The 22657-nt window shown below is 33.5% G+C and overlaps 1 protein-coding gene across 1 annotated transcript in view; it reads right to left on the bottom strand.

The window, feature by feature from the left end:
- LOC149425605 (choline/ethanolamine transporter flvcr2a-like) overlaps positions 1-22657 on the bottom strand; it is a 50112-nt gene that overhangs the window by 725 nt on the left and 26730 nt on the right. Inside the window, exons 2-6 of the mRNA XM_089650801.1 lie at positions 14937-15161; positions 13832-13973; positions 10791-10993; positions 9317-9531; positions 1072-1177 (exon numbers count right to left, since the gene is read on the bottom strand). Coding sequence (XP_089506927.1) covers positions 1072-1177; positions 9317-9531; positions 10791-10993; positions 13832-13973; positions 14937-15161 — 891 coding nt within the window. The remainder of the gene's footprint in view (positions 1-1071; positions 1178-9316; positions 9532-10790; positions 10994-13831; positions 13974-14936; positions 15162-22657) is intronic.

The following is a 22657-nucleotide window of genomic DNA, read 5'->3' on the forward strand; positions in this document are numbered from 1 at the left end:
TCAGTTCTTCGCGAAAGACATTTGCTTTATGAACAGGAATCAAAAATGTTTATTTTTATGTGCTTTGAAAAGAATTGAATATTACCAAATAATTAGTATTTTTATGTTATTTATTAAGTAACGTAGTTTAAATACTGTTTAGAATTATCGCAATTTTTGTTTTCAAATGCCTTTTTTAATGCATAAAATTAATTTCAAAGTAAAAACTACGTAAAATAAATCAAATCATATTTTACGTAAAATTAATTTACGTAGTTTTTAAAAATTCTATTACATCGTATTTAGATATTTTATAAAAAATATATAAATAGGGTAGTGTAGGTTGAAAACAGATTCCTCAACACAGGCTTGTCCTAGTGAGGTTAAAAATTCTAACTTAAAAAAGGATACAATGTAAAGGAACGATAAATAAAATTAAAATAAAATGTGTTCTTTTACAAAATATTTTCTTTATTTTCGTGTATGACCACACATGAAAAACATTTGGTGATAGATTTACGAATTATTGAAAATTGACCTTTTATAAACAGTCGTAAAGCAAGAAAATATTTGATTTTAACTGAGTACGAGAGTAAGAGTAAGTAAGCACATGTTATTTTAACTGAGTAAGAGAGTAAGAGTAAGTAAGCAAATGTTATTTAACTGAGTAAGAGAGTAAGAGTAAGTAAGCACACGCTATTTTAACTGAGTAAGAGAGTAAAAGTAAGTAAGCACACACAAAAGTAAGTACCCAAAAAAATCAGACATTTTTCGTGTCAAACATTTTTTTCGAGGTGCTACTGGCCACAGGGGAAATATCCCTCGTGCTCTATTAAGAAGAAGAAAGCGCCCAAGGTATTATTATGGCTACAAAAAAAACAAAAATTCCTAGGTTACGAATAATCTGACAATATTTGAAAATCTAGTAGTAGGCTACCACCACCAAATGTTGCTTGTCTTGTGATGAAGGACTCTAACGGGTTAGCCGAGGAATTGAACACACTACTCCTGGGTGGGGCCCAAACGCGATGCCAACTCAGCCACTGACCGGACATTAGTCACGATAAAAAATAAAGTGATTTATATTTTTACCTGAATCGAAACATTCATAACGTTAGAAACCGTTCCCTCTGGTTCTGGGTAAGTGATTTCCGCTGCATACTCGAATCCAACAGATAAATATCCCGTCACAAAGAATCTAAAATACAATTAATAAATAAATACTTGAACACATTGTAAAGGAGCAATTAACTGAATATATTGAGACAAAGCAGATATTAGTTCGACAAAAATCAGGTTTTAGAAATACATTTTCTCGTGAAACCGATATTAATACATGAATGGAAAAATTTTAGAGATAAAAACAGTAAAACTATTCCAGTATTTTAAGATTTAAAACGGGCATTTGAAACAATTACGTTCAGTTACGTTTTAGACCTCGCCGGGAACAAACGCATGCGGCATTTAATACTGTTTGTGATCTCAGGGTTGGGTGCTACTTGCCCTAACCCTTTACGTGTGACATGTCTTTTACCGAAATATTGGAGGCGCTTAAAAATGAAATATATAAAAATATAAAAGAACCCAAAATAAAAAATACTATTGAAAAACAACTGTTATACTTGGAAAACACTATCAATAGAGAGAAAATTGCGGATCAACAAGAAATAATTCAATTAAAGGATCAATTGCTAAAGGTTGTTTAGCCGCTGCAGAATTAGAAAACAGAAACAGAAATTTACCTACGAAAAATGAAAAAAAAACAACAAATAATTTACCTCAGAAAACACAGAAATTTTCAATCATCATATCATCTGAAGATAAAAATAAAACATCGGAATACATAGAAAAAATAATAACAAAAAAAAACTCTGTGGCCAAATTGAAAATTGCTGTAAATGGTGTGAAAAAAATTAGTGAAAATAGACTGATTATACACTGCCGACATAAACATGACGCCAGAGTGTTGGCAAATGAGATCAACGACAATCTTCGAAATATCAATGCAGAAGAAATGAAGAAGAAAAAGCCCAGAATCATATTTAAAGGACTTCATGAAGATATCCAAGATGAATAAATTGTGCCCAGCCTTATTGCACAGAACGCCGACAATAAATCTGAAATAATAATTCTAAAAAGCCACGTTTGGGCCGCCATTGTCAAAGCTAAAAAAGAACCAACATCGGGAATTGCTAAGATTGTAAGAATAAAAGAGAAAAGATATCCAATATTACATTTATTCCAACATCTTAAAGAGCAAGAGATCTCTATTTAACAACAATATTAGTTATATCTCTGGGGGTGAGCGTCAATACGAAGTACTGAGCGCACGGACGGAATTTAAATTACATTGAAGTGTGACATTGTGTGTGATGACATAAAATTATCTGACCTGATTTAACGAGTGAAGGGTGCCAAACTACGCTTAAAGCGTTGTTAAATTTAGAAAACGGTGCAATCCGATGACCAGTGTAATAATTCTACAAGCTGATGGCGTCATCGCTGCCCGTAAGACTAAGTTGATTGGAGTGCTCACTCGTATCTTCCCTCAAGTCCGTCGTCCCCAGAAGGCTGCCCGGTTGGTACACGTAAACAATTACAATTTAATGTAAATACGGATCCAATGAAATGTGCTAATATTTTTAATAATTATTTTGGAGATGTTGGTAAAAACTTAGCGCTTAAAATAAGAAACACTAATATTAATGATCTAAATACACCACCTTCTAATCCTAGTAACAGTTTAACACAATTCCAAAGAACTAACACTGGTGAAATTAAACAGATTATTAATGAATTAAAAGTTAATTCTACCCCCGGATATGACAACATATCTGTGGAAATACTTAAACAAAATTCTGACTCACTTTGCAAACCACTGGCTCACATAATTAACACTAGCTTCGAAAATGACAACTTTCCGGCAAATTACAAAAAAACTATTATTACTCCTATATTTAAATCTGGTGACCCTAATCTAAGCACTAATTACAGACCAATTTCTCTTACCTCAAACATTGCCAAAATATTTGAAAACATTGTTTAAAAACAGTTATTCAAATGTATCAAAGGAAATAACATATAAAATACACATCAATATGGCTTTAGAGAAAATATGAGCACTGAAGATGCTATCGTAGATTTAACATCTAAAATATATAAAGCATTAGATAGTAAAAAAAAATATATCGGAATATTTGTCGACCTAAGAAAAGCATTTGACAGCATATCTCATTCTAATTTTATATCAAAACCAGCGGAAATTGGAATAGTTAATTATTAGTTTGTGAATTAATTTAATAACTAATTATTAGAATAACTAATATTTTGCTTTAACGTGGATCAAAAATTATCTATATAACAGAGAGCAATTTGTCAAGTTAAATGGCTTTCTCTGCGATTCACTGACCACGCATTTTGGCATCCCGCAGGGAACTGTACTGGGACCTATTCTTTTTATTATTTATGTCATTGATATTTTTAAAATACCTATCACATATAAACTTATCTCATATGCTGATGACACAGCTTTATTAGCTGAGGGTTTAACCTGGTTTGAAACTCAAAGAAAGGTCGAATTAAATTATAAAAATGCTATCCCTGAGACTTTAAACATATGAATACACGTATTTAACTGTAATATCAATTCAAATTTATGTAAACCTGACTGCTCTGTATTTACAGTTAAAACTAATGTTAAATACCTTGGTGTAATTGTAGACACTAACATAAAGTGGAAATTACAAATAAATGGAAAGGTTAAGAAAATTAATGTACATTTTTATTAGAATACGAAACATTTTAAATCTTAAACTATTACGAATCATATATTTTTCACTAATTCAATCTGTATTGCAATATGGAATTGTTGGCTGGGGTGGTGCATTCAAAACCTCTTTCTTACCTTTAGAAATCATCCAGAAAATATTAATAAAAAAATATTTTAAATAAGCCATACGATTATCCCACCATCAGATTATTTAAAGAATTTTATAATAAAAACACATAAATTTGTTTTTGACCACGATTGTCAAATCGATAGTCAAATCGTGGTCAAAAACAAATTTATGTGTTTTTATTATAAATTATGATGAGCCACAAAGTGAATGCTTTTTACAATTACGTAAAGAATTTTAAGTCCCTTCTCTGCTAATCATTTATAAAAAACACCACTTCTACAAATTCACAAAGATTCTTTCAACATCGAAAACCAAACACTTTTTTCAAACAGCAACATACCAAATGTGCATGGTGCTATAACCACCCCGTGCTGCAACACCACCACAGCCCAACAATTTTATAAATATAGTGGAGTGAAATGGTTTAACCAATTACCTCTAGATGTAAGATTACAAAAAATACGTTAAATTCAAAAACACCATTAAAAATATAATTCAGTAGAATTTCTTCATTTATTAAACTTTTAAAATAGTATCATAATTCTCTAAAATAATATTAAATATACTTTTTTTCTGATTTTTTCTTTTTTTCTCCCCTCCTTTTTTCTATTAATTTTTCACAACGATTGTTTGTATTTTTTTTGCTTAAAATAATAATTTGTTAAAATAGTAATCAATTACGTTTCTCCACTTTTTTAACACGAGCTTTTGGTCATAAAAAAAGTGTTTTACGATACTGTTTCCGATATTAAAAAAAAAAAAATAATAATATTTATAAATTGTAATTGTACATCGTTAAACCAATAAAAAAATTAAAAAATCGATAGAGATAGATCAATAAAAAAATGAGAAATATTGGAATTAACGGTAAAGAAATTAATTGGTTTGTCGATTACCTATCAGAAAGAACGCAAATAACAAAATATGGTGGTATAACATCTGAACCACGTCGTACTTGTAAAGGCGTTCCACAGGGATCTGTTCTAGGTCCACTGTTATTCATAATATATATAAATGATATTGTTAAAGTTTTAAAACATTGTACCATTAAATTATTTGATGATGATACATTTTTATACATAGCCAGTAAAAACTTACAGGATGCCATTGAGAAAATACAAAATGACTTGAATAATGTAACGCTTTGGTCAAAGCTAAACAAACTAAAACTGAATGTTATGAAAACAAAATTTCTGATTGTGAACAGTCAAGGTGGAACCGATCATGTAATACTAACCATTAATAACATAAATATAGAAAGGGTTAGCAGTATTAAATATTTGGGTGTAATATAAGATGATAAATTCAAATTTGACAAACACTTCGAATACAAAAATTGCTAAAAAGTTGGCTTCTTAAAATGGATCAGAAATAACTTGGATCTCAAGACAACGCACCTTGTATATAATTCTATTGTGACTCCTCATTTAAATTATTGTTTTAGTGTTCTATTCTTATGTAACGAAGCCCAGAATAATAAACTACAGGTTTTACGAAATAGGGGGATGAAGATTGAAATGTAATATCTTTACTAGAGTTAAAATTATGTTACAAAACTTAAATAATGATGACAACTAAACAATATATTATATACAATACTTTAACAATGATTTATTAGCTTAAAAATAGCATGTTTCCTAAATATCTGCAAATAAATATTATGTACCATGAAAATTTTCACAATTATCCTACGAGGAGTTGCTGAGACTTCAGGCTTCCCAAAACTATGCTTACGTGCAAACAGAACAGCGTGTTTTATAAAGGGCAAAAGCTTTATAATAACCTACCAAGTGCCATAAAGGAAGCCTCAAGTCTTGACACTTTCCGTAAAACATGTGCTATATACATTTAAAAACAATTATGAATTGTATACACTCACAAATAATACTGTCACCTTAACAGGAGTTAAATGTATTTCTCAATCTCTATTTCTTAAACCGGGTATAATTTTTTCTTTTCTTTTTGTTAAACTGTATATTTCTTTTCGCTATAATGTAATAACTCTATTCGTTATTTTATTTTGTATTTTATATATTTTTATTACTAGACGTATGAAAAAATTTACTTACATCTAAATAAAGCTTCAGAAACAAAAGAATTACAATCAAAATTAGTCATATGATTAGATTAAATTTACTATAAACTGTCAATAATAAAAAAGTTAAATTGAACATGAGCGTGTCATAATTTATACGGCTATGCCACGGCATTATTTATGAAAATAATGCTGCAGCTTTTTCTCACACACTAAATAATAGTGAGTAAAAAAGAGAATTTATCAATAGTACAAAGTCTTTAATTATCAACTATCTTAGGGCATTTTCTGTTTTTAGAGTCTTGGTATAAGATGTGCAGTCGCCGTGTTCAACTGTGCAGTAATGCTAAGATAGCGACGGTCGACGACGATCCTTTGATCGAAAAACCAAACCCGTCATGTACATCGTTTTCCAGTAGATAAACATCAAAGCAAGCTGTGAATAATCCATGGATCCATCTTCCACGGACATCTAACACAGCGGCAAATCGTTTCGAGCTGTTTATGTAAATATGTCCGACTATAAATTGTTACATAAAATACTTTAAACTTGGTCCCTATATTAACGTTTGATTATTTCTGGATAATTTGGTAGCATTAACGAATTATAATTAGTTAAGCAAATGATCATACAGGTAACATCGACTATAATAGTAATATTATTGTACGCCACCATTGTTTAAAAATAACCATTTATGTACCCAGTGTAAAAGCCCCATGGGCGGATAAAATAAAATGAAATATAAATAAATATTTAAATAAATAATTGTATTATTCCATGTCCCTGTTTGTTGTGAGGCTAAAGAGTGTATGAAGGGGGCGGAGATGAGGAAGAGAAAGTTGGGAAAGTATAGACTATTCACATATGGCCACCGAATACGGCTAAATCTATTTCAATCAACGTTTCGATTCCTAATGGTGGTTAAGTATCTGCCTCTTGGAGTGACTCTTTGTCTGAATAAAATTATTCTCAACACTTTCCTGGTCATATTCTATCCATGATAGTTTGAAAATTTTAACGTCTACAAAAGCAATATAAAATGCGCTAATAACCTCGATTCTACATTATCAGTATGTAAGTAACACAACAAATATTCCTAAGATTTTGCCTTTTGTTCCGAACACCACTTTTAATTATTAATTGATTTTGTGTTTAGTTCGCAGCTCCATTTGATATATATTTTTTTAATGTATATCAAATTGCAAGTATTTTGGTTTTTATGGGATAACAAATAATTATAAGCAATAATTAGTCGCCTGAAATATCAATATAAATTGAAAATATCTCCCGAGTAAAAATAAATGCCGCCAACTGGAATAGCACCCGTGCCTTCTGATGCCCGGTCAGGTGCTCTGAAACCACTGAGCTATGTCGGCTTATTTCCAACCCGCCAACTAAATCAATATGTACTATCTGGTTATTAATTGCCCCAAATGTTAAAAATTCCAATAATCCGAAAGCTATTTTGATAAATGAATCGAATAATTTAATTATATGATATGTTTAAATACTTAATTATGCTGGGAAAAGTAACCCTCGAGTCAGCATTTGGAAATTAAATGAGGAAAAATTAAAGGGTAACGAACAACCATTAAAAATTCTACTCCATATATCATATAGTTTATAATTTATGAAGTTTTCCGCCACAAATGAACAAAACAAAAGAAAAAAGGCTAAAAAAAACATATATTCAAGAACGATTTCGCAAAGAGCTCGGTTTGATTATAGATAAACCAAGACAAGGTACTGGAAATAGTAATGACGGAAATACGGCTAGAAGATTTTTGTTAATCCTGTTTGTACTGCTGATATAACTAGAGTAGACGAAGAGATAATTCGAAGGTTTTCTGTAATTTTACAGACAATTCAATGCAAATAAATTTGGAGAGTTTACAAATAAAACTACAGAGTTATATGTTAGCAAGTACAACTGGTATTACATGCCAGCTTCGGTGCATAAAATTTTTATCATTATTTTTAAAACTTGATTTTACCTAAATGTATACTCGGACGGCGCTAATATAAAACATCCCTATATAATAATGTTCTGTAGTTTCCGGAAAAGCCAAAAATTTTGTACATAAATCAGCAATTTGATTTATATCTTTGATTATATGCTTCCTATAATTTTTAGTATTAATGACTCTATCCTGAATGTCAAGCATAAATCCTTCTATTTCTGTGCTCAACTCTCCAATACTCAACCATTTCTTTGACGAAATTTTGTCAATATACGTTTGGTTGACATAATTGAAATGTTTTGCGTGTAAAATTTTATTTGACCGGTTTGTCGGGATTTATAAAAATGTTGGCATTCTCGTCGTATAAATTTAAAGGTGTAATGTTTCTATCTGCCTTGCAAATTATTTTGTGCATATGAGCTTTACTTTGGAAAAAAGTTCTTAGCATCTCTACCTGATTATGTTTCAAATAAGTTATTTTGACTATACCTCTACCTCCTAAATTTATAGGTTAATTAATTCGTTCTATGGCTGAATTTATTATTATTATTATTACAAGTGAATTTTTTTAATGTCAAAAGTTGTTTTTGTTTTTCAGACTGAATATATTAAGAATGCTTATAACAAATCACTACTAAATATAAAGATTGTTTAGTTTTTAATCAGCACACCAAATTTTATTTTTTTATGATAAGAAATAAAGAAGTTACAGATTTATCAGGCGATAATGAGTATTTGCAACCTCTATGCACCGGCCTGAAGAAAGTTTGGAAAACGAATTGTCATTCAGATGGTGACATTTCTTTGGAAAAATTATATAATTCATCATTTGAAACAAAAATATATTACCTAAAATAGTTATTGTGTATAATAAAGTAGGTAGGTAGTACCTACTTACAAATCTCGTGATTTCAGAGGAATTTTTAGTTTCGATTTATTAAATAAGAGAAAAATACTTTGTGGATGCGAGGTCTACTGTTCAACTACCTAGTATTCGTTTTTTCGTACTACTCTTATTTTCGTACTACCTACTAGTAATAACTAGTAACTGTAGTATTTGGTGATTAAAAGGTTCGGGTAAGTTCGGGTTCTACCGAACATAACCGAACGCGACCAACCGCCTTCTGTTACATTGTCGGGTTCGCGAAGAGAGCCCCACTCTTTCGCTAGACGGCCTTTGGGCAACTTCTTACTTGTATTATCATATAATTATATTCCGAATAAAACAGCGTCCGTGTATTAAGAATCTACGACCATTCAATATTTGTACCAGATCCTTTCCTCGAAGAATACTGGAGATAAAGGGCCCAGTATTCTATCTTATACAACAACGATACGTTACAGTAACTTAATTCGATTTGGTATTTATGTTTCCCCTTAGCGTGTAGAATGCCTTTGAACGTTATCAGTATATTGAATAATTAATTTATAAAATACTGACCCCATCATGAAGCTGCTAATGTAGACAATGTAAATATGTCCTACACTTAGTGTGAAGGTGTAGATTAGTAATCCAATCACAGACGCTGCGTAAAATATGATGGACGTCAGCTTGAACCGGTGAGTCTTGTCCAGTATGATACCACTCAGTAAAGCTCCAATAACCCCTGCGCAGACTAACGTCACACCAATTTTGCCGACGTCTTCGTTTGCAGTCTGAAATGATACGCATGGATACAACTTTTACTAAGTGCTATAATAAATAACAAATTAATAATATATTGGATGCTGATCACAAAAAATATTCCCAAGCGGAGGGGCGTAGCCAGCTTCCAAGCTAGGGGAGCAGCTTTATAGCTTGCAGGGAAGGAACAACACGGTGTCCGGAAACAGCGAACAGCGTCTGCAGATTTGGAACTCAAGACCGGTTTTAAAAATAATAAGTTTGCACGCAAGGTCACAAGCTCAAAAATGATTGCAATGATAGCATTGCACATTAAAATGGTTTTCCTCTGAATTTAGAAGCAAAAGTCTGTCACTAGATTTTTTTAAAGCTTAGAGTGTGACTTCAATTGCGCGTGAGTTCACACCCACTGGTAAAAAAATATGGCTATATTCGGAACACGAAAACGGGTTTCTTCCGAAATTCGCAGTGTCCATACGCAGGCAAATGCCTGCAACTATGTTTCTTTACACCCAGTAGAGGACGAGGGTGGTTTTTTTAGAGTTTGACTGCGTCTGCGTGTGAGCTCATACCCTCAGGTTGAAAAAATAACGTCACATTTGGAACACGAAAATGGTTTTCCTCCGAATTTTGCAGCGTAAGAGTCTGCAACTAGATTTTTTTACACTTGGAACACAATAATGGTTTTCTTTAGAGTTTGACTGCATCTGCATGTGAGTTCACACCTACAGGCTTAAATAAATATCCGTTACATTTAGAATACGAAAATGGTTTTCCTCCAAATTTTGCAACTTAGGCGTCTGTAATTAGATTGTTTTTACTCTCAGAGCATGAGGGTGATTTTTGTTTATTGTTCGACTGCATCTGAACGAGAGTTCACACCCACAAGCTTAAATAAATTATCGTTACAACATTAAAATCGATTTTCTCTGAATTTCGCAGCGTGAACTCTTGCCCATCTGCCCCCCCCCTGCCCCCCTTCTCCTTTGCCAACTCGCAATACCCGTGCCCAGACAATTCTGGGTTTTGCACCTTTGCACCCAAAAGTGAATTACGATCAGAGGAATAACACATGGTTATGGGGACCTGGGGTGTGATACATGGTGATGGTTTTTGTAAACATGCATTCAGTAGACTAAAAGCACTTTTTATAAGCATAGAACTTTAATCCAGTGTTGCCAATAATTAAATAATAACAAAGTAGGTAAATACATTTTGAAAAGATCAAAAAGGAATGAAATATTTATGGGTGGCGTAAGGAATAAATAAATAAAACAAAGTTTTTAATTACCGGATAGTAAGACAGAACAACTTGGTTAAGCAGGGTGGATATAGCACAGAAAACCCCCATACATACTCCATAGGATACCAGGAGCATCAAAAAGTTCTTATCCATCAATAGTCTCTTGACGAACTTGAAATAAGTGTCTCCATCTTGGGTCTCTAATTTATCCTGAGCAGCTGACGGTAGAGTAGGAGGGGCCTTCTGGAAAACTACCAACATGGTAAGGGCATGTATACATGTGAGGTATTAATATTGGTTTGCATACGGTAGCAGGGGCGGATCTAATGGTCAGCATTTCAGGAAATACTAAATGCCCCCCCCTACTGACGGGCCCGTCTGGTCACCCGTGTAGTTCCTTCTCTACCCTATGGGCAAGCGGAACACGAGCCCAGCTTTCCCGGCCTGATGGTGCACAGGAACAAATGCCCATTAGGGTGGTTACAAATATCAATGTTGGAATTTTTTTTGCTGACCCCCCTAAAAGCTGCCAATTGGCTAAAAAATGAGATTGGCGAAGTTTCAGCTTAATTGGATAAGGTTAACCCGTGCCTCATCAAGGTTGAAGTTTAACTTTCTATAAAAAATATTATTTTTATAAAATACCTAACAATATTGCAAAATTTAATTACATGTGCTGTCCAAATTTTGCTTTATTTATTTTCTCAATTGGTACGTAAAAAGGGTGTAGTTAAAACTGTTTTCAAAGTAAATACAGCACAATCCAAATTGAAAATGATGGATTAACGAGAAAAGAAATGCAAAAAGGTATAAAAAACAAGAAGAAATAATGTTCAAAGTTTTATTATTTAAAATATACAAAAGAAAGCATTATGAAAGAAAGAAGTTATTTTTTTTATTTTTTTAAAAAGAAAGACAAACATTCCCGGGTTACGAATAACCCAACAATGTTTGAAAATCTCCTACTACCACCACAGAAAGCCGAAAATGTTGCTTGTGTTGTGATGGAGGACTTAGCCAGCCGAGGAATCGAACACGCGACGCTCGGGTGAGACCCAAGCGCTATGCCCACGCAACCACTGACCGGTCATTATTATTATTATTATTATTTACATTTACAATTAATTATCAGATTAAGATGGTAATGGGTTAGATAACGTGGCTTTTGAAGAGTCAGGAAAAATTTTTCGACATTCCGATACAACTTGTAACAGAAACTGTCGTTGTTCTTCGTCTTATGTCAAACAGGAATTGAAGTCTTGGATTAATTTTACCGCTCTTTCAGTTGTGTCATTGACAACCTTGAAACCGTTCACTATTTTTTTTGCTATTAAATAATGTGCATTTTCACACCATATATCAGGATCCGTATTTAAAAATTCTGTATCAATTTCAAATCTTTTGAAAAAATTTAGAATTTGATGAGAAACAAAAAAAATCGATATCTTTGTCCAATAAATTATCCACTTGATGGAAACAGAGTTTTGCTTTCACATCCCTATCACATGTTTGTTCCTCAATTGGAATTAATTGTAGACTTTTTACAGCCATGCTTGTTTTGACACTTTTTTCTAACTTTTCATCGAAGAAAGAAAATGCGACTTGCTCAGAATTGAGGTACCACAGATGATTTATCATTTTAGACAGTGCCTTGTCTGCAAGTTTTTTTATCGATTTCTCTATATTTTAAAAGAGATTTTAAAAATAGTAGGTCTTGGTTGGGGGGTTTGGGGGCGTTAAACCACGCTTTTACATAAATGTTTATTAAAAATAAAACAATCTTAGTGATAACTTTTTTTTCTAAATTTGTTAATGTAAATTGTAATGTAAATGGCCTTTGCCATCCATCTAGCGTGATGAATGGCACCAGGAACTTTGAAAAAAGTATCTTCTGGGGGAGTACGTCCTAACACAACTAACGAAAGTTGAATTAATTCTTTGTTATCATCCCTTGGCTGTTGGTTTTTTAATTGTTCTGTAAGAATAATTGATATTTCATTTAAATTCCCTATTTTATGTCTAATATTTTTATCTTCAATAGCAGTTTTGTATTTTGTCTTGTCTAGCTTCGACCATCCAGTCAGAAAGTTTTTAAAAATATTTGAGTGGGGTCCAGTAGTTGTGCCCATTTTTAAATGAAAAAACTAATTTGAGAATAATTTCTAAAATATGGTAGCGACATGCTAAATAAAGAAAATTTTTCTCTAATAAATGCTCCAACAAAACGTAGGTTCCGTTGAAGCGACCAGTATTTACCGCAGTGGTATCAAAACACATTGCAAGTTGAAAAAATGTTTGTTTTATGTTTTATTATATTATTTAATTAAATATGATGTTGTTTATTATATTGTTTAATAATGTATAATGTTCAAAGGAAACAAAATATGATCAGAAGTGATTAAATTAAGTTTTTTTTTTTTTTTTGCAAAAAATCGTTTTTTCATAATTAATCTCGATGAGGCACAGGTTAACATGATCCAATTGAGCTAAAACTTTCCATATCTTATTTTCTAGACAAACGGCAAATATTAGGGGGGTCAGGCCGGCATTAGGACGAAAATATTTTTTCACCTTATACCTTGTAACCACCCTAATGCCCATAGACGAGAGAGGATGGTTCAGGGAGGTGTAAATCATCGGGCCCTGGGTCCGAGCAGTCGCAGTACTTTCCAAGTATTTAAAGTACCCTTGAGATGTCAACAAAACGGCGCTATACAAATAATCAAATTTTTATTAAAGTACAAAGGTACCAAAACGATACATATTGAAGACACAGGACTTTAAAAAAATCCAAATATTTATTAAAGGCGATGCAATGAGAATTAATGCAAAATCATAAAAAATCATGTGTCTTTGTTTGGAATTTTGGTGCATCAAGGAGCTTTGGAAAAACTCGAGTATTTTTGAATTCTTTAAAGAAACGTTCTACAATGATCTCGTAGCATGCCACTACATAATTATGTATTTTAATTAAGAATTGCTGTTAATTTTCTCAAATAAATAAATACATGCATAATATTTCTGAAAAAGTTTGTAATTATTGCCACTAGTAAAATTTTGTAAAAAATTAGTTGTTCAGTTTTACTTACAGATAATAACCAAAAGGGCCAGAACAGTGTTTATCCCTGCCATTGTATAGAACATGACCTGCAGATCATCGCCAACCAGATTCTTGTCAATATTGTTTTTAACCATCAATGGTGGAATCAGAAATCCGAATGCGTTTCCTAACTGAAAAACACCATTTTACATTATCATCGTGTTCCGTTGCTTAACAAAGGCCTTCCCAAGTTGCTACATTTCTTCTAGGCTCTTCGTGTTTTGCACGACTACGTTTTTCCAAATAATTTGTTTAACTTGTTGATCCAGTGAATTTCAGGATGGCATTAGCCTTCTTGATTTCTCTTGAGCACTACTGAATGATGAGAAAACCATTTGGTCCTTAGCACCTAAATAATATTATAACATAAAACATGGACTATTTAGTCCATGTTTTATGTTATAATATTATTATTTAAATGGAAGGTTCGAATCTGATAGTTTGATTGAAAAAATACTTCTAAACGCTAACAACCGTACTAATAAAAAAAACACTTCCCATTCGTTAACAGTGTTTTTTTTCAAATTTTGAATTTTCTGAAAATTTTTACCGTTTTGATTACAAATGGTTGGGGTAAGCTTTTTCGACTTTTTCAGGTTTAAAATTAAAATATTGCAATTTTTAATTATTAAAGTTTATTTCATATAACAAAATCTAAAAGGTAATTTTATCTAGCTTCTAAAATAATATTGGTTTTTACGACATCTTCAAAATGAAGAATTATGTAGATCTTTTTAAAATACCTTGGAAAAGTTGAGAATTTGTTTTGATTAATGGTTTATACAACATAACTTTCTTTGGCTGGATAGGCAATGTATATATCCTTATATGAACTATTTTATGTAAGTTTATATACATGTAAGGTTTTCACATACACTGCCATTTATTAATTGTATAAAAATTTCACCATGTAAGCATTAATAAGGTTGTAAATAGCCAAGAACCGGAAGTTAATGGTGAACAATGTTTAAAGTTTTAAATGTCAAAACTGATTTAAATATCACGTCAAATTTTGTAGGGGTTCAAAGAGCTAGGACCAACGAATTTTTGTTACTGAATTTTTAGATTTATGCTCGAAAATTATAGAGTCTAACCTGATTTCCAGCCACCCCTAAGCTGCATGCCGTGGACACCTGGTCAGAGCCAAACCATACAGCGGCCAGGCTGGGGGGAGTCCCCAGGAGGAAGGGTTGGGCAATTCCTTCAACAGTCTGGCCCAGGAAGGTCAACCAGAATAAATCTCTGCTTACGGAGAACACCTTCAGCCAGCTGCCGAGACAAGTGCCCACTGTACCCAGCAAGATTACGGTACGTAAACCCTAGAAAATGTTATTATTAAAGAGAACGTATTTTTAAATTGCAGATGTTTTAAATTGATGACTGAATTAAGTTGATACCTACACCTATACTATATTGCATTCGTATATTTATATTGTTAGCTGTATTAAATTGTACAAATTATTGTATTCCATTCGAAGGAACTTGAGTTAAAAATATAATGGCTTAAAAATATATATTCTATATAATATAGTTCAACAAACGAGGATTATGAATATAAAAGTTTTGTTATAACGATTATATGTAGCATTAATAAATAAACTATTTAAACTGTTAATAGCCTTAAACGCCTTATGATTAGTCGGCGAGTTCTTCTATCTCACGGTGAGGTCGGCCGCATGCATTAAGGTGACACAATACCCTGATAACGGGGATTTGCCCAGTGAAGAAAGGGAAAAAAGGGATTCCTAGATTCCATATTTATATTTAAGATTAATAAAAACAGGACCTTACCGTTAAATATATTTTGTAAAAAGGTATGTACATTTTATAAAATGTAAAATGTTATAAGATAAGCGGCAAGCACCAGATTTTATTTTTCTAGACGATGTATTAGTAACTTTCCGACGAATCCCTCTAGAAACATTAGAGATTTTATTAATGTATTCATAAAAATTAATTAAAATATACCACTCTGAAATATGCAATTTCTGTACCGCTAAAGAAAACACCGCCTTAAGTTACTTTAATACAGTAACGCACGTAACTGTATTCGTGTGCAGGTGCTGAAATACTTACACCGTTATTCTTCAGTATCGGCCATAGCTTAAGCCGGAAAGGTCGCGTGTGTACGGTGATTTCTTTTACGTATTTATTTATCTAATTAAACGATTACTTTTTAATCTATTCGTGAAATTTTCTGTTTTTTATAATTTGATTTCTTCCCCAATTAATTAAGGTTTTTGTATGTTTCACCAATAAAAAAGAAAACATTATTTTTGAGAAATAATTTTTACTTTTTATGTGCATGGTGGTTAAGTTTCAGAAAAAATTTGGACAATGTAAAAAAAATATGAAAACAGTTTATTTTGTAGATTTTTTAAAATTCTTAAGTTTCTTTATTTTAATAGTTAAATATGTGTGATTGTTATTTGTAATGGCGCCTAAAAATTATTATAAAGTAGAACTTTTTTTCATGTAAAAAGTATTTCAAATATAATAATTATAATTAATGTACATATTTTCTTTTTACATATAAATTATGTTTATTTGGCTTTCAGTCACGTCGATTTTTGGGCACAGAAAAATTGGAAAAGAATGTGAAGAATTTAGACATGCCATAAATACCTTTCTATACCTAATATAAGATTTTTAACATAAAATTGCTTAAGTTTAAATTGCAAACAGATTTTTGAAGAATTCACAGGGTCCGCCCTAGTTTAAAATATTACACAAGTAACTGGTATAAAATTTCAAAAAATATATTTTTTTTCCATAAAAAAAATTCTACACCGATAGTTTTTCTCCATACAGACAAATATTACCTATAAAGTACTTAAAGTCATTCGAATATTAAAAAGAGTTATTCATCTTTTAAACTGTACAATCGTGTAGATTGTTAGATTATTTATTGTAGATAGAATTGTAGAATTATCTCCCCAAGTTAAGAACTTAAAGAACTTACCTACATTAAAATGTTATTTAAAATTAAGGGAAAATTCAACCAATTTATAATAAATCTGATTGCTAATATATACGTAAGTTTCAGTTAAATATGGGAAAACAGAAGACAAAATGTGTTTTATCCCAAATAAAATGACGTCACCAAGGAAAATGCTTTACCGAATGGAGACGGTACTACATAAATAAACACTTAAAAGTAAATTTTTGGGCAACATTTTCTACAAAACATAATTGTAAAATTTCAGCTTAATTAATTTTATATTTCTATAAATATGTAGGTATATACATGTATACTAAGGTGGAGCGGTCTAGTATGGAGATTTTTTTTTTCGTAATATAGAATTCGGCATACGCAGGATTGGTGCTCCGTTATGTATTCATCTAAAATAAAAAAATACAAAAAATATTAATTTATAATTACGACATCGCCACCACTTTGAATTTTTGATAAAAACACTGAAAACACCAATAATGTTCTCCCGATTCTTAGAAATGCTTATAATTATGTAAAAAAAAAAGAGTGTTTATTTACTACCAATGATATAATTACATTATTATTTTATAATATAATTATAAAGTAGGACTGTAGGAACAGTTAAATTATTCCCACACAGGAACGAATCCTTCTACCCCAAACGCGTTTCAAACAGAGTGAAGTGTATCGCGTATCATCTTGGCGAAGTTTCCAATCCGCTACACACTATCTAGTAGATCGGGGTACTGACGCTATTCCTTCTTGTAGTTTAAACTTTAGACTCTCAAAAAATGTGCTTCGTCTTCAATTCCACAAGAAATAATGCAAAGTGAAGCACAACCAAATAATTCTCACCATGAGGTGAAAGACTTCCCTGTTGTGGCCAGAACACTAGACAGATTTCAGATCGAGCAGGAGCTGCAATTGTTTTCGCTGTATTACAAGATGTTGGCTTAATTTCACAGAACGATACATCTCACGTTGTGGATAGGAGTAAAATTCGTCGAGCTCGAATGAAGAAAAGAACTGCCCTTACTAGTAAGCCGTTAGTAATTGATTCCAATGAATTTGGTTTATACTTCGCCGGACGGAAGGACAAAACTAAGCATGGAGGACAACCGGCAAAAAATAATAACTGAAGAACACGTTAGTTTAGTAAAAGAACCAGGTAGCGAGTACATTGGGACACATTTCATTAAAAATCGGAAAATCTGAAGCAATAAGTAATGAAATTATTTCATTACTGTCTTCGAAAGATATTGTTTTGAAAAAAATTGTTGCAATTGGATGCGACGGAACTGCAGTTATACGGGGTACAAAGGAGGTGTTATTCGGCGCCTTGAATCATATCTCAAACGGCCTTTACAGTGGATTGTCTGTCAATTACAAGTAAACGAACTCATTTTGCGACATCTCTTCGAGAACATCGACGGAACCACGACTGGACCGCAATGTTTCACTGGTAAATTTTATTGGTAAATCTTTAAATAAGTGTGAATAACTTCCTGTCGTGAAATTTAAAATCATTCAATGTTCATTACCAAGTATGACAAATACACAGGATTTAAGTACAGATCTGATGTATCTACTGAAAATGTGTAAAACTATTGACTCCGGATTCTGCAATGAAAATGTATCAAAAACGAATCCCGGTAAAATTGTACAATCTAGGTGGCTCACTACAGCGAATCGGATTCTTCGGCTTTACATTTCTACCCTAAAACCATAAAAAATATGGTAACTTTGACGACATTGGTATTAACAGTTTACGCACCTATGTGGTTCAACATTAAGACCAAACCATTATGTCTTTCCAGTGCAAGGCATTTACACGAAACAATAGTGCTTTCACGGTATTTGCCCAGTGATTTAAAAGATAGTATTGATCCAGTAATCCAGCGTAATGGCTTTTTTGGGTATCACGAAAATATATTATTAGCCATGTTAAACGACAACCGAAAATACGTATAGTCCAGTCAAGATGTACATCCGTGCTTGCAAAAGGTCCAGTCATTCTGAATTTTTTATATGTTGTTAGGACCTAAACCAGTATTAAAAAAAAAAAATTGCAACTTCGAAAGTGCTGTGCGAGCGGTGGTGGACCTAAAAAACCAGGAATTTTTTTCAGTTTTTGCTCAATATCTCAGTAAAGGAAGGGTCTGACCGGTGTAGAGTGTACGCATACTTTTAAAGTAAACTAAATTTGCTATAATTTGAGACCAACGCAAGCTATATAAAGCCATTGGTTTTCAAGATACAGTTCTTCAAAAATAGGCAATTTTTTCCAAAAATTGAAATTTTTTCGAAATGGTCACTTATTTTGTAAAATAATTTCTAAAATACGCATCCCACGTCAAATATTGTTTGAAATAAAGTTGTTGTAAATTTAATAAGCTTTTATTTAAGACTAAATTGATATCTGTAAACTAAACGGTTCTCTAAAAAAAGGCAGATAACCAAAAACAGTCATAAGTGGGTTTTGGGTGAAATGCAAATAAACTGTTCTCGCGTCTTTTTATGGTTTTATTGTGCTGTGAAGTAAATCCATTAATCATCGTGGGTTTATCCTAGGGTTTTAATGTAATTACGACTATTTACGGTCTCTCCTTATATCAGCAGAAGAAATTGATACCTACCAAATACTAAAGGCAAAATTTAAAAGTGCTTTGGAGAAAATTGAAGCGAATGGTTCAACATCACAGTTGTGGGTCCAATACTTTCGTATGACCACTTTGATAAAACTATTCATCCAGGCAGAGCGTGCTGGTGATGGAACCTTCATTTGTACACTGTCCACAAGATGCTCCCTTTTTTCCACGCAGCTGGACATTTTTTGAATGCTAAGAGCGCGCACCTCTACCTTCAGGATATGATGGCGTTACAAGATCGGATGGATAAAAGTGAATACGACGTGTTTACAAAAGGATCCTTCACCATTCTCCGGTCTGACAAGTTTTGGTCTGGGTTGTGGTCAGACCTAACAATTGAGCAGAAGCTGATGCGATCCATGAAAACCTACGGTGGGTTGACCCAAGGAAGGGGAATCTCCGAAAGTGTTCTGGCAAGGTGGAAAACAGGAATGCTGTTTATGTTGAACATTTGTGAAGAACTGGAAAGTTTTTGCAGCTTATCATGTCATACTAGAGATCAGCATGTAGACACGAGACCTTCTCGAATCATCCGAGATTATAGTGATGTGGAAAAACTAAAAAACTGGTTTGCTCTCCACCCTCCATTTCCCAAAACTGACAGTTTAATTTCTATCAGTAGTGGTTTACTGACAGGTCCTGAAATTAATTTCCACACAGCCCAGAGAGTTGGAACGGAAGGAGTGATGAAAATTGTGGGGAAAATGAACGACAAGGTAGTAATAAAACGGAAAAATAAAGTTACCACGCTGGCATCGATCACCTCAACCGTTAAACTACCGGACAAAAACAGAAGAGTGGCTGTAGATCCGTTCACAATTTTTCAGCGAGTGTGTATTGCAAAAAAATCTGAACAGGATTTACAGGATGACTTCAAGTATGAGTTGGCCCCGTTCCCGATGTCTCTGTTCAATGAACAAGGGATGCGCAAGGGCACAAAATCTACTCTGTACTCTGCCTTCACTCCTCTTTCCAGCCACACGCCGATAGATGCCAGCACTCACGTCATTTTGGATGGTGGCTACCTCTTGCACAAGATCGTGTGGCAGCGGAAAAGCACGGTTCGAGCACTTTTGGCGCGTTATACCACCTACGTCCGAAACCACTTTAGGAAGAACGTCTCCATCGTTTTTGACGGCTACCCCGAAGATGCTACCAAAAAAAAAACATCAAAACAGCGGAACGACTCCGGCGCTACGCAGCTCATTTCAGCTACGAATTGACGTTCGATGAATCCACAGTAATTCAAATTGCTCAAAAGCATGTATTGGGCAATGAAAACAATAGGAGACGCCTTATAACTCTTCTCTGTGACGCCTTTCAGAAGGAGGGAGTAGAAGTGGCTGTTGCCGAAGAAGATGCTGATCGAGAGATCGTCATGATGGCGTTATCAAAAAGAGCAGATGCCAATCGGGTCGTCATAGTGGGAGAAGATGTCGACCTGCTCGTTCTTCTCAATGGTTTAGGCGCTGAAGAGACAAACGTCTATCTTCAGAAGAGCACGAAGGGTGAAGCTGGTTGCTGTCACTACTCTACGACCTCCTACAACATCCAGGACTCCCGACAATTACCAGGAACGATACTATTTACCTACGCGTTTGCCGGGTGCGATACCACCTCAGCACCGTTTGGCCAAGGAACGACCAAAATCAGCACACTTTTGAACAAGAGTGAACCACTTGCTGAGCAAGTGGAGGTCTTCCTTCGGCCAGACTCTACCCCACAAGCCGCGAGTGAAGCAGGCATCAAGTGCTTCGTGGCTCTATATGGGGGTGACATCGCGAGGGATACTTTGGATTTCCTAAGGTATAAGACGTTTGTCACTTCAACAAACATAAACCTCGCCCGTTTGTCACCGACGGAAGATGCTGCAGGCCACCATGCAGCAAGGTGCTACCTCCAAGTGCAGAAGTGGCGGGGAGTCAACTTGAATCCCACTGAATGGGGGTGGAAGCTGTCTTTTCAAGGACTCACCCCCATTCCCACCACGATGGATCCCGCACCTCCTGCCCTTTTGCGAAAATTTTCATCTAAATGCAAGAAAGGATGCTCTGGGAGCTGCTCGTGTAGAAAGGCTGGGCTCCACTGCTCAGTCCTCTGTCAGTCATGCGGTGGCAAATTTTGCATTAACGTCCCGGAAGTGGAGCTGAAATGCTCGGACGATGAAGATGACCCGACTACAGACTGGGCGCCTCTTCCAGCTAAGATAAAAAGAAAGACATGATTTGGCAACCAAGACAAAATACCCACATGATTTTTATTAGTTTTATTTTTTGTGTACATGTAATTTGTCCTTATAGTAGGTACCATGATGTTGGTACAAGCATTTTACTGTGTAGGTATATAAAAGAATTTTTGAAGATGACGTTATTCCCGATAGATGTAATATCTTTTATTTTTTTCATCAAAAATCTGCTAACTGTTTGATAAATAAAACCATAAAAAGACGTGAGAACAGTTTATTTGCATTTCACCCAAAATCCACTTATGGCTGTTTTTGGTTATCTGCCATTTTTGAGAGAACCGTTAAGTCTACAGATATTAATCTAGTTTCAAATGAAAGCTTATTAAATTTAAAACAACTTTATTTCCTATAATATTTGACGTGGGATGCGTATTTTAGAAATTATTTTACAAAATAAGTGACCATTTCGAAAAAAATTCACTTTTTGGAAAAAATTGCCTATTTTTGAAGAACTATATCTTGAAAACCAATGGCTTTATATAGCTTGCTTTAGACTCAAATTATAGAAAATTTAGTCTACTTTAAAAGTATGCATACCATTTACACCAGTCAGACCCTTCCTTTACTGAGATATTGAGCAAAAACTGAAAAAAATCTGAAAATTTTCTGGTTTTTTAGGTCCACTGCCGCTCGCACAGCACTTTCAAAGTTGCAATTTTTTTTTTTTAATACTGGTTTAGGTCCTAACAACATATAAAAAATTCAGAATGACTGGACCTTTTGCAAGTACAACCCCCTTTTCATGTTTAACTTGACTGGACTAGTAAGAGAGTTGGTGTTGAGAAGAATATTGAAAGTTCGGCAAATGAAAATGCAATCAGACTTTATTCGTACCTTCAAAGTGCCTGTTTTTGATTTTTCAGCAGATGATGATAAAATTATTAATAAAAAAAAACAATTCCCACTTTAAACTTTAGACTATATAGACTTTAGAAACATAACCGAGCCACCACTAACAAAATTTGTAAGTTACGAGACAATTTTACA

The sequence above is a fragment of the Hesperophylax consimilis genome, chromosome 3 (genome assembly GCF_061612785.1).
Source record: "Hesperophylax consimilis isolate HC1 chromosome 3, BYU_Hcon_1.0, whole genome shotgun sequence".
Lineage (NCBI taxonomy): Eukaryota > Metazoa > Arthropoda > Insecta > Trichoptera > Limnephilidae > Hesperophylax > Hesperophylax consimilis.